This window comes from Notothenia rossii (assembly GCF_949606895.1).
Source record: "Notothenia rossii genome assembly, chromosome: 8".
In the NCBI taxonomy this organism is placed as follows: domain Eukaryota; kingdom Metazoa; phylum Chordata; class Actinopteri; order Perciformes; family Nototheniidae; genus Notothenia; species Notothenia rossii.
The window spans coordinates 10,642,957-10,660,409 of NC_136906.1; the positions used below are offsets into that span (position 1 = coordinate 10,642,957).

Consider the following 17,453-nt stretch of genomic DNA (forward strand, 5'->3'; position numbering starts at 1 on the left):
ACAGTTTAATCCTTCACAGAGGATGATGCTGTGTGTGTTATCTGTTATCCTGTTCATTGTTTGTTGGAGGATGTGTGAAACTCCATTCAAATCTTGTTGCCTTAGAATTTGACAGCTTTCCCTATTTGTTGTCTTGTAGTGTGAAAAAAGGTAACCGTTATTAACATGTTACAACCGTGCCTGGCATGTGCTACAACTGTCCCTGTACACAAGGACAGTTGTAACAGTTGAGTTAAAAAAAAAAAAAAAAAAATCCAACCTGTACTTATTTAATAAAATCCTCTTAAATACATTGTTTCAGTAGCTGACATATTGATAATGTATAATATAGCAAAATGGCTATCCTATTGTAAATGTTTTTTTACTTATTGGGGAAAAGCCCAAAAAGTGTTGCAACTGTCCCTGGTCTCCCCTACTAATAGCACACTGTAAAGTACAAGTAAAAGAAATGCATCGAGAGTGGTTGGTATGGTTGGTATGTATGTATGATATTGAAAATGTAATTAAAGTATTAAGAGTAAAAGAAGACATTGGAGGAAAAATTCTAAAGATATTTCAAAAATATTCAAAAGCAAAAGCAGCGAATCTTGACATGGAGAAGCAGGAACTGCGAAATGTCTTTAAACAAAAAAGGTCTAAACCAAAATCACTCACTGTCAATGGTAAATACATCCCTAAATTATATGTATAGTTAAAAGTATTTTAAAAATCATGTAAATCAAGATTTTACTTCTGCCTCATCCGTCACACAGTGTTTCATTCTGTGATACACTTTACAGAGAGATCCTGGATGCTCCTTGAACATGTGAAGGAGGAGCTCAGTGATAATACCCCACATGGGAGAACTAACAATGATTAACTATGGCCTCTCTCAGTCAAACTTTGCACTGTGCTTACCCACAATTCCTGGAGTTGTTGGTTGTTCTTCACGTTGGGAGAAACACAACTCTGCAGGGCTGTGGTATTATCTGGTGAGTACAGCGATACATAGAAAGTAGTATACTTGTCAAGATAGGGAGTAAGGTCAAAGACTGACATGTTGGTGTGTTGGTGAAGGATTTTAACTTTTTGTTTCAGCAGAGGACATGGCAACCAGTTCTCCCTCCCAAAGGATCGGAGTTGTAGGATACGGACATCTAGGTGTGAACTCCCCCTCTCAATGTCATACACCTTTATGAGTCTTTTGCTCAGTTGTATTCATACCTTTCAATATTGTATCATGTGTGTTCTTCAGGGCAGTACCTGGTGGAGAGGATCCTTAAAGATGGAGCTCCTCTCGGTCTCACGCTGGCTTTTGTTTGGAACAGGAATTCTGACAAGCTCAAAGGCTTAGTTCCTGATGAACTCATACTCAGTGACCTATCGTCCTTTGCAGACTGGTGCGAACGCAAACAAAATGGATATGAAACCAAACACAGAACACCACTTTTAACGTATTTGTAATGATCTCTTTGCTAGCAGAAGAAATCCAACGAACACCCTATGACATGTTTTGAAAATACATATTTAAAATGTGTGTTTTTACAGGCGATGTGATGTGATTGTAGAGGTGTGCCATCCTCAGATAGTGAAGGATTTGGGGATTCAGTTCCTGGCTCAGTCTCATTTATTGGTAAGATTGTTCTGTTTGTTTGGGAGATGTGATAGTTGCAAAAAGCATTTTCAGATTTACAGACCATTTTCAGAAGCTAATTTGACACACGTTCTCACACAAGTTTGAACAATGAATCACATCCTCTTTTGTACATGTATTTCTCCTTCTCTCAGGTGGGCTCTCCCTCTGCCCTCTCAGATCCTGATCTCAACCAGAAGCTGCGTCAGGCGGCTCAGCTGCATGGTAGGACACTTTACGTCCCTAGTGGTGCATTATGGGGGGGCCAGGACATCCAGAGGCTGAATGACAGTGGAGGCTTGAAGGTAACACAGGTGTGGAGTTTTTGGTGCAAGGAGATGTAGGCTTGTTCTGACCAAACAACTTGTTTTCAGGCTTTGTTCATAAGAATGTCCAAGCATCCATCCTGCTTCCGGCTGACAGGAGACGTCCTCTCTGATTGGACGGAGGGAGAGGGCAGGCGTGTCTTGTTCAGAGGCTCAGTGGCAGAGTTGTGCCCACTTGCTCCAAACAATGTAAACACCATGGCAGCAGCGGCAGTGGCAGCAGGGACACTCGGCTTTACTGGGGTTCAGGGAGAGATAGTGTCCGACACAGCGTACGTCTTTTCTACATTTACCTGATGCAGACTATTATATCTTGATGCTCTACTTGACTTGGTCATCCCTCTTCCTGCCCCCAGGTTAAGTGACTTCCATGTGGTGGAGGTGGAGGTGACTGGGCCAGCTGGTTTCTCAGTGCACACAGTGAGGAGGAATCCAGCCAAACTGGGAGCTGTAACCGGCAGCGCAACATACAACTCCTTCTGGAATAGTTTACTAGGTGAGTCCAACATGGTCTGATCCTTTGCTTCAGTGGAAATACCAATCCAAAAACACAGTGACATTTTCTGTAATAGATATTGATAATAGTGATGAATTAATCCATTACTTTACTGATGTACCTACAGTATATGAAGATGGACACGTTTTACTGATATACTTTTATATGTCAGTACATTAGTCCAGAGGTTCCAACCAGGAAAACCTGTTGACTCACATGTAAAACTTGTACATTTGGTTTTTCAAATAAATAGTACTTGACTTAACTCAAAATAAAGAAAAGCAAGAAAAGAGCTGTTCAATGTAAAGAAAGAAGTTCTGCTACCAAAATTGCAAACATTTTCTCTTACAAAGAAATCAACTTCAAGCAACAAAACTACTTTTTGTAAGGGGCGACAAGCACAAAGTGTTTGATCTTCAACAAAATATTTCATAAATGTATGAGATCCAACAATTAACTACAGCTGTCAGCTAAATGAATCCGTTAAGTAAAAAGAACAATATTTCAGGGCTAGTTTAATGAAACCACTATGTCTCCTGTTTGAGTCTGGCCTGAGGCTTCTTAAAAAGAAAGATCTCCCACTCCTTCATTTCCTGATGTTTTTCTCCTATATGTGATACAGAGGCATCTAATGCTGAATAACAAACCTTAGCAATGTACAGCAGTTCCCTCTGAAATACCGTATACAAGTATAAAGCTGCATTAAATGCAAAACAAGTACCTTAAAACTGTACTTGAGTAAATGTACTTTCTCTGAATACTGTTGAAAACAATGCCATCAAATAACTTTAGGTCATAAGTACAGAAAATATCCTGAGTGTGTGTGTGTGTGTGTGTGTGTGTGTGCACACATGTGTGTGCAAGTAATGTGAGTAGTGATCAATCCTATTTTTAACCCTTATGATGATTTGTTCTCTTGCAGTTTGCAAGGGTCATGGTGGCCGAGTCTACTTGTGCTGAAGCAGAGGAGAGCTCGACATCCCCACAGCAAGAAGATCCAGATGAATCAGCGGAGTCACTGGATCAATATGTTACTGAGAATTCAAAACCCACAGACCCTTGTATATTTGTGGTCCAATAAACGCCATGCATACAAGAAAAGAAGAGCCAGAGATCTTTTGTAAAACACTAACAGGTATATGTTTATTTCAACTTTATTATTAGTTCATCTGGTGCAAGACTTTAACAAATGATAAAGCTCTTACGTTACGTACGGAGTGTGAGCGCACGCCTGGTAAAACCTTCTTCTTCTTCCATTGAAGACACAGTTCTCAACATTGTTACTTTCTGTCCCTTTTTTCCTCCCCATCTCATCTCTTTACCTTCACAAATAAATACGTGTCAAACCCCGGAGGAGTAATCCACACAAACAGAGGAGTGTAAGGTTGTTCATCCGTGATTGTCACTGAAAGGCTGTGATACAAAATGGCGGGAAGAAAATTAAAACACACCAGATCCTCAAAATGAGAAGAACATCTTTTGTTTTCTGACATTATTGGTTGCTGTGTGTGTGTGTGTGTGTGTGTGTCTGTGTCTGTGTCTGTGTGTGTGTATATGTGTGTGTGTGTGTGTATGTGTGTTTTGCATTTTATTTCCATTCCAAGGCATTTGAAAGATAGATGCTACACTGTGCTGTCCACTGAATCCTCACTGACACCGTCTTTACAAGAGAGATTCTTTAACCAGGAAAATAGCTTTGATTTTGTACAGATGATAATTTGGATGCAAGGAGGATTAGGATATTTCCCTCACTCTAAACCATTATTAAATCAAGTATAAAAAAAACCCTACTTCGGCTCAAAAATAGTTATCCTTTCAATGTTTCTTGACCTACAGTATGTTATCCAGTGTTAGTACACTATAAAATCCAGCAATCCTGATTAGTTTCCTTGTTGAGCCGTCGTTTAGCCCTTTCTAGCTGCTGCACGCACTTCCACAACGCTAACCGATGGTTGCACTGCTGGTGTGACTGAAGCAATACCAAAAACATACCAAACGAACATATATTTGTCTAAAATCTCTGAGGTACGAACAGGTTGGGACAGTGATGCTATTTTTCACAACAAGTCAATATAGAATTCAACACTCGCATTCACACAATTGCACACATTTATGAAATACATGAGGACTTCAACGATTGCAACAAGGAGGTTTCACTAGTGAAGTTTTGCATGTATTTGTGTAAGCATGTATAAGTGTGTATGTATGAGTGTGTGTTTGTTTGAGTGTCTCAGTTTTCATCATCGTCACCATTGCCGTTTCCATTGGCCCCCAGGGGAGAGGTTTTGTTTTTGAACGGCAGGGCGTAGGGCTGGCGGATGTTCTTGCGGTCCTTTTCTGCCTCCACATCTTCGTCGTAGCGCTCCTCTTCATCGTTGTCCTCCACCTCGCTGTGGTGGGGGGAGGAGTGGCGGGACAGAGATGGAGACGGAGGCACAGAGGCGGGTCGCGGGTAGCTGAAACCTGAGGTCTGAGGACGAGAACCAAAAGGCTTCAGAATCACAATCAGTGGGTGGAGTGGGAAGATTTCACCTTGAATTCATAAATCACATGACTTACGGAGGTGGGCTCAGTAGGTTCATACATGTAGGTGTCAGGGAACGCTTTAGCCAGGGCCATGTGACGGGCGGATATGTAATACTGGAGCAGGAAACAAGAAAATACATTCATTCATCTTGAAGTTATCACGCAGACAAAATGAGTCCTTGGGGTTTCTTTTCTCACCCTGCCGAGGTATTTCCAGTCCAGGAGTTCGCTCAGACGCTCGGTGCGGTTCCTCTGGATGATCCGCTGGCGTCTGCTCTGCTTGCAGAACTGAAACAGGAAGGACGTGAGCTGGTTACACGACTCGTCGACCCCCCGATACCGCCGGTCCAGGATGTAAATACCTGCAGAAAGAAACAGCATGATGTGGAAAAAGACGTGTTATCCCATGGTTTCTTTTTAAAAAAGACACACTTTGAGTATGTAACAGATTGAATATAAGAAACGCACCATATGCTGAGGGGTCTGCTATGTGCTCCTCCATGAAACAGCCGAAGCCTGACAGGTTGGTGGAGATTGATGGGATTCCCATCACCGTGCACTCGGCTGAAGGTGACAGAAACAGTAATGTCCATATTAGCACGTTTATTGTTTACAAGTCTTATTTTATTGGAGATTTTAGACCAAATAATGATAACAGGCATTCAATATAATACAAAAATAACAACAATTAAACAACCTGTTATAAATACACGTCTGGACAATATTAAAACAAATTATCTGCTATGCTGTTATCTTGGATAAGGACATACATCTCATTAGATAAGGAGATATATAGCTTTATAAACAAGGAAAAACAAATATAGAAACACTTTAATCTTAATATAACAAAAGTATTCCTTAAAAAATAGTTTACAGAATAAACTAAATACAAAAAGAAAAACGGTGTGCCAAGAGTAGTAAAGCATTAGCCAATAGCCATTTACACTCACACCTATCTATATTTACCATCACAAATTCTCACACCCCTAATGTTTGACTAAGACAAGGGAAGAAAATCAGATTAAGCCCCAATATGTGCTAAACCTGATTAAGATGTTAATATTATACAATAAGGCTACACCCATACATCCACATCGTCAGCATGTAGGAGGCGTACCTGGAGTGTAGCCCCAAGGCTCGTAGTAAGAGGGGAAGACGCCGAGGTGGCAGCCTCTTACAAACTCCTCATAATCCATAGGAAGAAGAGGAGAGGTGGACGAGAGGAATTCTGGATGGAAGATAATCTAAAGGAGGGAGAAGACGTTCAGTATCAGGATTAACTAAAGCAACAACAGGATCAGTGTAGTGGGATGAAGCTTGAATCATGTGCACCCTGAAATGGTGACGTACACTTTTACAGCATCATTAGGGGTGTGTGTATATATGGGAACTTGCCTCAACCCAGGCTGAACCAAAAGCACGTTTTTGTGGCTCTTTAGGCCATTTAAGGACTTTTGACAGCTGATTTTACCTTGACACGGTCGACAGCGCTGTTGAAAAGGCCGATACGGCGCACACAGTTGAGGATGGGGTCGCTGCTGTCCTCCAGCATGTTATGAGTGCAGACTGGAGGCTGGCACTGTCTCTGAGTCGCGAAGATGGCCCGTTTCATTATAGTGAAGTCCTCTTTGTCAATGATCTTCTGCACATCGGGCAGCTGCCCACTGATAAAAACAGCTTGTTTTAGACTTGGAGGAAATGTGTTAAATGGCTACAATAGCATATTTACAGTACAACAGGTTGTTTCAACGATGTCTCCACAAAGCTTCTGGATTTTGTTTTGTTATTAGACTTTTTTTTTTAATCAAGTGTATTTTTTCTAAATCTTTTCACACATTTCATTTGATGATGTTATAAGGCTCAACTTACACTAGGGGACAGCAAAGTGGAGCTTGCCCCAATGATGTTTGTGTTTTCAAGTAGAATGTTCTTGTAATAATTGCCTGCGGGTACACTCTGGCTGCACATTCTCCAACTTTTTGTTTGGTCACACCTTATCACACTTAATCACAACAGCTGAAGCAGCCTTTGCCGCCTGAGACATTAAATGACAGCTTGCCTTCAGGCCGCACTCTGTCACGCCCAAGTTTGAATTGCGCAATCAAAAGGTAATTTCTCATATTAAATGTGCCACGAAGGAGCCTGAAAGTAGTCAACTTACACTAGAAGTGATTCATAAAGTTTCTTTCCAAAACGTTCCTTCACAGTCTGAGCTGTATCCCTGTTAGGGACAAACAAAAGGAGAATACATGTAATGAGACAACAAGAAGTCAATGAGTATAGCAATTCCAATACACACTTGACACAATATCAATCACTATGTTGAATATACTGTAAGAAGAAACCTCACCAGAGCTGTTTCCTGACTGCTTGGCCCTTCAGTGTCTCAACATTAAAGTTGTTTGTCCGAGCTGGCATGATGAAGAACGCAATGACGGTCACGTCACTGTGATTGACCTGCAACAGGAAGAACATACAGGACTATGAGGTTAAACTCTCACAACTAAGATTTGAACATTTCACACACACGCATGTACGTAAACAGCTGAATACAATCACACACACACTTACCCTCAGCAGATAGTTGAGTCTGGCTAACGCTTCCAAGAAGATGTCGGCTCCTTTGTTGGAGAACTCATACCGTCCAGCAATGAAGAGGAACAAACACTTGTCCAGGTTGAAGTCAAGGTGCCTGATGGTCAAACACAAAACAAGATCTGTCACAAGAGGTGGATTATTACAATGTTTTCTTTATCCTAATTAGCCTAAAAATAGCTATATTCTTTGGAGTTTGATCTTTCTCTTTCTTACACAATTATTTTGAAAAAGAGCATTTAACTAGCAGGCATTGCATTCCGTTGCTCAGTTTTAAATGTGCTGTTAATGTTGTCTGACCCGTAGAAATGTCCCCTGACGAACTCCTGGATCCGATGCTTGCTCTGAGCGTGAAGGTTTTGAAACTCGTGTACAGCTGAGAACTTCTTTACGTTGAGCCCGTTGGGAGTGATAATGTCTGTGTGCGATGGAAAAAATAAGGACATTAAACGCAAAACATAAATGCAGAGAAACCAGTCAGACTTAAGTTTGCTAATAATAATGATGAAACCTTAGGTAAGAAAGTAATGAGAAATACATCATATCCCCGTCCTGTACGACCTGTTTGTCCGACCATATTTCACACTTCAATTCACCTCCACCCACCTGGTTTCCTCATGAGCAGGTACTCTGCCTCGACGGCAGTGATCTGTGATACAGTGGTGAAGACATGTGCACAGTGAGCGGCCGACCGCTCCAAACAGTAGCGGTGGTAGATCTGTCTATCGCCGGCCTCCTTGTCCACGTTAAACTGAACGAGACACAAAAAGGAGAGAGGGTGCAATCAAGCAAACATTTGGTAGAGTATCTGTCTGATAATGCATGTTTTTCTGATTGTTATGATTTGGGGTTTGAAACAAAGGTATACACGGTTACACACGTACATCTGCAAGTTTGTTATAGAAGTCCACATTGCCAGCACACAGGTATCTTCCTAGCAGAGTGGCGTGGGTGGTGAAGATGGTGGCGACGGGTAGCTGTCTGTGTCGGCACAAAATCAGACCCAGACCTGCCAACCATTCATGGAAATGAGCAACGATGTGTGGAGGCTCCTCACTCTGGGCTGCATACTGCGATACAGGAGAAAACAGGGTTATTATGGACTATGCACATCTACACTAACATGCATTCACACTTATACCTCATGGTTGCTTCAAGTATGGAAGCCCTGAGAGGGAAAAAGGGGTTTGTTGTTTTGATGTTCATTTTTCACAAAAATATGCTAAAGCACACCACTACCCAAAACATCCATTCTTAAATTCTTTGTACACACTAATTACAGTACTGTTAATGTGGGTTAGCAAGTAGAGTGCATGAAGAAATTCAAACTCACCTTGAAGAAAACATTAATGCTTTTAGTGCTACAATTTCTAGTGTTGCACTTCAGTCTCTTGTGGCCATAGTGAATATTACAAAAACACACAACAAAATATTTTTCAAAAATTTACAAATTAAGTAAATTAAGAGGATTATCCTGCCTGTTTTTTTAATTCATAAGCAACAAATTATATAGTAGAGAAAACTATTTGGATCAGATTTTTTTCCCCCTTGCCTCTCAGGGCTTCTTAAACCATTTCAAGCTTTTCAAGGACCAACAGATAACTTATCCTCTCTGCACATAAACACGCAGTATATTGCCTTTCATTTTGACAAAGCTACAAAATGTTACATTCAATGTGCATAAACATTCTCTCGATTGACAGTTCTCCTCCTGCTGACCTCTCCCAGAAGCCAGGCTGTCAGGAAGCCGAACAGCACAGCGTCGTTAGCCTCACGATCAAACCAAGGCACGCCGATGTCACAAAGCTCCCACAACTCGCTCTTCCAGGTGTCTAGAGACCAGGCAGAGAACGCCACATCGATCAGAACAACATAGGGACTGCCTTCAATAAGCCACCGCCCAAAGTACACCTGCAGGAATATGGAGAAACAGGGGAAATAGATAAATTAGTATTTAAAGTTTATGCCAAACACGAATACTACGCAATCTTAGGAAAACATATTCACATAAGTAACTTATTTCTTTGGTTACATGCATTAGTGAGCACCTACTTTTACGTTCACGTCATGTTTTTTCACTAACTGAATGGTTTAGTCCTTCTTTCTCGAATATAAAAGTGCTCTATTTGTAAGGCACTCGTTACACTAACACATCCAACCATCCCATTCATGATTAACCTTGATGATCATTTTCATGCTGAATAGCACTAAAAGTAGGGGAACTCCAAACTTGAAGTACGACTAAACTGAAATGCAGGTTATGATTTAATGTAGAAACACAGGACTTTAATATCTTTTATGAAACTAACTGTCTGGTGCTGGTCTGTTGAGAGATTAAAGGTTCTATGACTCAAGGTGAACCAGATAGCTTTGTTGAAAACTCGGCACTATCTCTTTAAAAAGCACTACCAGCCTTCACCCATCATTCCACAGCACTCCCCGGGTTACACAGCACAAAGCTCTAAAAGACTCACACACACACACACACCCCCCCCCCCCCCCCACACACTCACACACACAGATAGTCTTCTATTTCTGGAGTGGGTGGAGTGAGGGCGAGAGAGAGAGACACCGATACAACCACTAACCTTTGCAAGGAAATGTCACTGGGTTAAGAGACGTGGTCCACGCCTGATCTTTATATATACAATCTATGGGTCTGAAGATGATCTCTAAAATGTTTGGTGTAATTCAAACTCACATAATCCTACTATGGGTAGTAAGAATGACCTTGTCCTTCAGTGTGACGTAAAGGTTTATTTCAGCAGCAGTGTTGTATTTACGGTGCAGGTGTGGTAGTACCTTACACCCACTGGCGTTCATCTTGTCGATGGTTCTCTTCAGCACCGGGTTGGTGGGCTCGATCAGCTCCACCTGAGTGCGCACGTTGCTTTCCACGTAGGGACCCACCAGGAAATAGTTCTCCCCCCATTCCTCTGCGGTCAGACGGGCTTTGGTCTGGATGACGGTGTAGATGCCTCCAACTTTACACATGAAGCAAACGAGCCACACGTACAAACACAAGTCCAGACAAAGATATCATGAGATTTAACCTTGTATAAAATGCGAAGCATTAAAAATCTCTCTTACAGCGTGTGTTAATAAACAAGATTAGACCAGAAAATCTGACCACAAACATAATGATTTAAAAAGTGATTTGAGAAGTTTTTTATTTAGCTGCCGCTTTATCCAAGCAGCTGTCCCAGGGAGGAACTAGTAAAGCGTTTTGAGTGTATAAGAGTTTCATTTTCCATTCAGTTTTTATAAATGCAAACTGTATATTTGCATAAAAAGTGCAGCCATAAATACACACGAGCAAGGACCAACCACACAGACAGACTTGCCTTTGTTAGCGACCTCCCACGCAATTTCAAAAAGGACAGCGTCCTCCAAATCAAACTCCTCGTCCCAGTCCTCCAGTCCAGACAAGGACGTCACAGAGAGGCTGCGAGCCAGCGGCATGCTGGGTCAACACAAACACACTCAGATGAGATGGGACCACTTACATGATGGTCATTGATTTATTTAATTTACCAAGAGTCTGTAGATGTGTGATCAATTAACACTAAGAAACAAACCTTTTACAATGAAATGTGATTAGTTTTGTGCCCAAAGGATTACAGCTTTATAACTTTAACCTTGGGATACAAAAACGTTTAATTGCATGACTTTCAACCAATTGCCTGAGATGACAGTAACTGAGAGATTTTTTGAACACTGTAACCTTTTTGTGACTGACATTTCCTCACACCTACAGATATGTCATCAGTCATTAACAGACTCCACATACTATTTCTCAACACTATTATGAAACACTGATGTGATGTAAACACCACTTTCCCCAATTATTTTACAATTTTCACAATCCTTCCTGGGGAAACCCTGACGATTTCAATTGTAGTCAAACATTTTTAAATATTGTTTCTTTTATTTAAAAAATTAATCACCCTTTGGAGTATCCTGTATGTTTCAATGTTTTTTTTTCTGCTCACTTTATCAGCTTTACCTTTGGCTGTTATTATAGGATCCTGTGCAAACACCCAACCCTGAAGTGGTTCACTGTGATAGGGATTATATGTATATGTTTTTTCAGGTCAAAAGGACTACTTCACTCAACTACTGACTTACATAACACACACAACATGTATATTCATATATTGCAACAAAAGTTACATTATCAGTCTCACTTTTAGCAGTGGAGAAAATCAAAAGGCATAATAAGGAAAGGACTACGCTCCTGCTATAAAATATGACTTTTTTTTCAGTTCTGGTGCAATCTCCTGAACACATATCAGAGTGATGTGTCAAAGGCTGAAGAAAGACACAACATCAGGTATAAACATGATCCAGTGATTGATGACATACTACTATGAAATGTTGAAATCATGTCAAGTTGACACATGTGGAAAAAAACTCCCCAAAACTAACAGTTGTAGTTCGATTGTGTCACAGAGGAAATGCTCTTAATCCTGAAAACAGTACTATCTAAAAAGTGGTTTTAACACTGCTCACCAGAAATTCAATCAGTGAATCTAACCAATGAGCTGATCTCAAATGTCTGAGTGATTGTCCTGAACTGATATCAGACAAAAGGGATTTCAGACTCGAGATTAGAGTTTAGTTTAGGCTAACAGTATGTCACTGATTGTCCAACATGATACAGGCCGGGACACCAATCGAAATAAAAAAGTGCCATCAAATCAATGACAAACATATTGCCAAATAAACTTTTCACCATTTGTATGTATCTGTGTCATCAGATAATATCTTCAATATCCACTGCAGACATGTTTATTTTACTCTTTCTCCAACATCTTGACTCTATATGCAAATACATCTGAACTTCAACAGCACACACAATATAATGCACAGTGAGGCTGGGATATCCAAGTGAAGTAATGAAGTGCAAAACACGTTTTTCTAAAGAGAGGGACTTTAAACGAGGCTGCCCATGAGATCAGTTGTATAGTTTAGTCTGATATGGATGGAGACAAACAGATAAAAAAAACAATGTCCTTAAACCGAGAGTAAATACCAGTGTAAAAGCTGAACTGTTGCTCATTGCATTTCAATGTAGGGTCTTTTTGTATGGGAACCTTTACATAGTGCATGGGAAGCCACACTTTATGGATGCTTTATAATGAATCACTGACACTCATATGAACATGCATTCACTATAATTATCGTCCTCATGCCCTTGTCAAAGTCAGATTTTGATTTGAACTGCTCAGTGGGCCTACAGGTCTTGGGAAAGGAAAATATTCAATTCAGGCTTTGTCCAAAAACCGTCCCAATGGAGGACACACTGCTTCGGGCGATGACTGAATACTAGCAGGTGAAACAACATCACTATCGACCCGACATCAGACCTTCCGGCTGAATATGCATGCTGCTGTGTGTATTTCTCACGAGCTGAGGAGCGGACGTGACAAAATGCATCTCCTGGAGCAGCGGACGCGCGCAAAAGGACAGCGTCCGTGCGCGCCGCAGTCTGTTTTAGGAAGTATTCAGTAATTGAGAATAAAAACACGGATGTCTGCTCACCCTTCAGTTTTGTCCTAACTTCACGAAGATGATGAACACTTGGGCAGCTGTCGCAGTCAGTCCAAAAACATTAAAACCATCGGACAGTGAGAAAAAAGGGGGCGGTGGCTCTAGTTAAATGCCAGCGATCCACATTGGTTTGGTGCGTTTGCTGTCAGATTGAGGGACAGTTGCAGGAAGAAGGTTTTGGTTGGTGAATGCGTAAGATCAGCTGTGACATTATTCATGAGCTGCACTCCTATTGGCCTCAGTATCCTCTTTATCTCCGCCTCTGCACACGACGACACGGAAACTGGGCGTCTTCCTCAGCTGAAAGACGCCATTGGCTGAGCAGAGGTTAAAGGGGGATGCCGTGGTTGGTGTGAATTATCTTTCATCAATACAAAAGGGGGAGTCATGGGAAACCAGGAGGGAGTAAGTTATTTATAATGTCTTCTAAGGGTCATAGGAGCATAGTTGTGAGAATACAACGTGACTAGTGACATTAAGTCACCCAACCCCTCTACATATCTCTTTGATATCCTGCTCTAACCCTTTACACAGGCTGCCACCTGTCTGTCTAACACAGGGGTTCCCAAAGTGGGGGTCGCCTGCCGTGTCTCGCCTTAATGAGTGAGACACACCGGAGTTGAGGATCTGTGGTTTGTATGTCGATGTATGGGAAGCACTGTGTTATTTGTATATTACTATCAGGGCCGTCCCTCCCTACAGGCCGATCACGCAGGCTGCATGGGGCCTCACTTTGCGCAGGGGGACTCGGTTTATGAGCTCGGCTTGTGCGCAGTTCTTCTCAGCGCAGTTCTCCCCCCCCCCCCCCCCCCCCCCCCCCGGCTGACACGCGAGAGGGACACCGTTGCAATGAATCGACATCTGACCAATCACGGTTTTGATACCACTATTGCAGGTGAAGAGATGTCGGCAAAAAGACAGTATCAGTCCGGCCGGCGCAAGCAAGAGGGAGAAAAAAAAACATGAAGAAACTAGAGCCTCACTCGAAGGTGGGTTATTGTATAAGTCAAATGTCAAACTTTTGCCAATTACCATATTAAAACATCAGCTGCAATTCACGACATGAAGAAGGCAGTCTCTGGTATATGGCATATACCATTAGCCTATATGCCATATAGGCTAATGGAGATGCAGTTATTTCGAGCATTCTTTATATAGGCTACCATTTAAGGATGCATTGCCCATGATTAACAATGTTCAATGCCCATACAACTGCCTGCCTGATTAGCTTAACACTCATTCATAGGCTAACTCACCAGTGAGCAGAAAGCAGTGGTGTGGTTTCTATATGAACAATAAAAAATACAAATAAACTTTCACAAACAGGTATTTCATAACTGCTACAATTGTAAGGAAGACATTTAAAGGTCCCGTGTCATGGCCATTTCTATTGATCATAATTCCATTGTTGAGGTCTACTAGAATAGATCTATATTGTGCAATTTTCCAAACTCACATTGGTTTCTCATACAGCATCTCTGTAAACTACGTGTATTCACTGAATTTCACTCTCTGCTTTAACGGCTCGTTGTAGCTCCAATAGCTCCAGCCCCCACCCTCCCTGTGAGCACAGTGTGCTCTGATTGGTCGGGACGTTATGAATCGCGCGGAGTCGCGAAATCTCCGTGGAGGTGTTGTTTCCTTGTTTAGCGATACACAGCCAAACTCACCCTGAGCACACACAAAGTCACAGCCGAAGTAAAAACAATAAGTGTGGCTTGATATTGAGTAAGAAAAAGGTTGATAAACGCTGTGAGAATGGGTCTGCAGAGAGAATTTCGCCGCGATCCCAACTGTCTGTTATCAGCCTGCAGCCAGGGAGGAGAAATCAGCAGAGCTGCCTGCACTGAGTGTGTGTGTGAGGAAGTCCGTGGATTGGTCAATTTGGACCAATCAGCGGGCGCTTAACGTAACGGCCCCGCGGACGTAACGTAACGGCTCCACGGATTGTTCCATTTCGTTCCGGGTACGGTTGACATCATGCGTACCCGGAAGAATCAAACGGACAATGACTTATCTCCAACGAGGCGTTTTGGGGAGGTATTTTCTGTGTGAGAGTTTTACTCGCTACGGGGTGTACTTTGAGGGTTTGTGACTCTGCAGACCGTTTACATACATACAAATCTTCATAACACAGAAGGGGACGGGTAATAACCAGAAAAGCATGACATGGGACCTTTAAACTATTATTGGCAGTCACGTCACAGGCTGTTGTAAACTAAACACCATTCTCTCTGACATAACACCTCACTGAGTGATTTAACTCATATGTCTAACTTTCAGGTTTTTCTTTTCAGCCGCAGACCCCACGTCGCCTCTTTATGTGCGTCGCTAAGTTCCTCGTACTACTTGTGTACTTTAAAGCGGCACGGCAACGTTTACAATTAGCGATCGATGTTTCAAGTTGTCCCTCTTTCTTGAAAAATCCGAAGTGTTGCCAAACGTTTGATTTGTAGGTATTTTTCGGTGCGCTGTGTTTGTCTTTCTCCTCAACTTCCATGTGTGTTGATAACTGAGAATCTCGGCCTCCGTAGTGCGAAGCAAAGATCAAAGATCGTCTCTGCGGAGTGCTGAAGGGATGAGGGGATATTATATGAATGAATCGTTTTTTTACCGATGCAAAGACGCTACAATCGATGCATCGCGAGGTTAACCCAAACTGTAGCCGATGTGCACTCTTTCAACCGGCGCACTCGCATCTTTAACGTTTATGCCGGTGCACCGATGCAAATCGGTGAATCTTAACATCCCTACTGTAAACGCATACTGAACGACATACATGCATATTTACCATTTACCTCACTGTATAAAAAAGTAACTGTGTTGATAATAATAATAAACAGGAATTATATTTGCAAAGTACTTTGTTTTTCACTCCTGTCGGTTGGGGGGGAGCCTCATCTCACAATGTCGCTTGGGGCCCCAAGTTGGCCAGGGACGGCCTTGAGTACTATTATTAATAATAACATGTGCATAGACATTTTTTAGGGGCGGACTGGCCATGTGTAGAATGCAGTCCGTCGAATCGCCAATCGAATCATATGCTAGTACAAGCTCTAGCCAATCAAACCCCATGCTTGTGTGTCCGGGGCGGGAGATTCATGTGATTGGTTGTTGGTCGAGCTTCAGACACGCCCGCCGGCAAGCTTCAACGCAAGTCGCCGTGTGTAGGGGCCGTTATTTACATAACAAGCTTGAAATACACCCTTCCTATTTCTTGTTATTATAATCAATCTGAGGCTTCTGTTTTAAGGGATAAGCTGCCAACACTCACAAGCATAATTTACCTGCATTTGATTGATTTTGCTAACTTATAACTGAACTTATGAGGCAATATACCTCTAGTGAGTGGCCCTTCGATACAGCCCTTTGTATATTTTTCTGTATGTGGCCCTCAATGAAAATGTTTTGGACATCCATGGTCCAACACCTTCACCATTTATAGGCTGGACCACAGGTATATTAGTCATGATAGAGTGGGCCTGTGATTTATGACTCTTGAGTTTTGTAAAGACCTGCACAGCTGGGGTGACCTGAGCAAAGCATTATCATCTGTTGGTCTGCGGTGACCTCTGACCTCTGATTTCTTCCTTTGTATGTACATGTGTATGTCTGGATAGGGTGACAGAAAGCCCCAACAACTTTGAGGGAAATGTACAGACAAACAGTGATGAGTGCACTGGTTTAAATGAAAAGATTGTAATGTCTGGTCACTGACATCTAGAGGGCATCGATATTTATGCATTTTTATTCACTAAATCTTAATCTAGGATATTCCATCCTAAAGACAGTTTAAAGCGAATACCCTGAAACTAAATAATAGGATAGGTTAGCCTTCGAATGCCTCCTATATATTCTTAACTTGAAAATATGATTCTATTGATTTTTGTTTTCTGTGAGTTTGTAAAAAAATGCCAGAAAACATAGTGACAATTTTCTGAATACAAATCAGAAATCCTTTATTTGTCCCGCAACAGGGAAATGTTCATGATTACAACAGCAGATATTGCAGATAAAGTGAAAAAAAAGAATAGAAAAATACTAGATAGGCTATGTACAGTGCCAGTCAAAAGTTTGGACAAACCTTCTCATTCGAAGGTTTTTATTTATTTTAATACATTTCTACATTGTAGATTAATACTAAAGACATCCAAACTATAAAATAACACATTTGGAAGGATCTAGTAAAAAAAAAAAAATTAATAATAAATTTTAAAAATCTGAATATTTTAGATTTTTAAAATTAGCCCCATTTTGCCTTGATGACAGCTTTGCCCACACTTGGCTTCTCTCTGTCAGCTTCATGAGGCATTTGTTAACACTTTTTTGTTTACTAGATAATTCC

The 17,453-nt window shown here is 41.5% G+C and overlaps 2 protein-coding genes across 4 annotated transcripts; one reads left to right on the plus strand and one right to left on the minus strand.

Moving 5' to 3' along the window:
• The first annotated feature begins 879 nt into the window (after positions 1-879).
• On the plus strand, positions 880-4,222 carry aspdh (aspartate dehydrogenase domain containing). 3 transcript variants are annotated; one of them, XM_079642589.1, is made up of 8 exons: positions 880-971; positions 1,078-1,140; positions 1,235-1,379; positions 1,528-1,612; positions 1,768-1,917; positions 1,987-2,210; positions 2,295-2,434; positions 3,357-4,222. In XM_079642589.1, the coding sequence occupies exons 2-8, from the start codon at positions 1,086-1,088 to the stop codon at positions 3,392-3,394; spliced, it is 837 nt and encodes a 278-aa protein (XP_079498715.1). In that variant the 5' UTR covers positions 880-971; positions 1,078-1,085; the 3' UTR covers positions 3,395-4,222. The 3 variants fall into 3 exon arrangements, with proteins under 3 accessions (XP_079498715.1, XP_079498716.1, XP_079498717.1); XM_079642590.1 differs by having other exon boundaries at positions 883-971; positions 1,081-1,140; XM_079642591.1 differs by having other exon boundaries at positions 905-971; positions 1,057-1,140.
• Positions 3,549-13,260, minus strand: gys1 (glycogen synthase 1 (muscle)). The gene is made up of 16 exons (XM_079642588.1): positions 13,100-13,260; positions 10,900-11,018; positions 10,358-10,539; positions 9,275-9,466; positions 8,440-8,625; positions 8,162-8,306; positions 7,856-7,973; positions 7,532-7,652; positions 7,311-7,417; positions 7,122-7,181; positions 6,432-6,624; positions 6,078-6,204; positions 5,429-5,524; positions 5,159-5,322; positions 4,994-5,074; positions 3,549-4,904 (listed from the first exon to the last, which is right to left on the minus strand). Exons 2-16 carry the CDS (start codon positions 11,015-11,017, stop codon positions 4,665-4,667), a joined length of 2,130 nt encoding a protein of 709 aa, XP_079498714.1. The 5' UTR covers position 11,018; positions 13,100-13,260; the 3' UTR covers positions 3,549-4,664.
• Between the last annotated feature and the right edge of the window lie 4,193 nt (positions 13,261-17,453).

Excerpts from the sequence above, each read along its gene's own strand:
- gys1 (XM_079642588.1), bottom strand. The coding sequence starts at position 11,017 with ATGCCGCTGGCTCGCAGCCTCTCTGTGACGTCCTTGTCTGGACTGGAG. Across the intron at positions 6,205-6,431 it reads GCGCTGTCGACCGTGTCAAG|ATTATCTTCCATCCAGAATT; the intron begins GTAAAATCAGCT and ends TCCCTCCTTTAG. Across the intron at positions 5,525-6,077 it reads GCCTTGGGGCTACACTCCAG|CCGAGTGCACGGTGATGGGA; the intron begins GTACGCCTCCTA and ends TGTCACCTTCAG.
- aspdh (XM_079642589.1), top strand. The coding sequence starts at position 1,086 with ATGGCAACCAGTTCTCCCTCCCAAAGGATCGGAGTTGTAGGATACGGA. Across the intron at positions 1,918-1,986 it reads ATGACAGTGGAGGCTTGAAG|GCTTTGTTCATAAGAATGTC; the intron begins GTAACACAGGTG and ends ACTTGTTTTCAG. Across the intron at positions 2,435-3,356 it reads CTTCTGGAATAGTTTACTAG|TTTGCAAGGGTCATGGTGGC; the intron begins GTGAGTCCAACA and ends GTTCTCTTGCAG.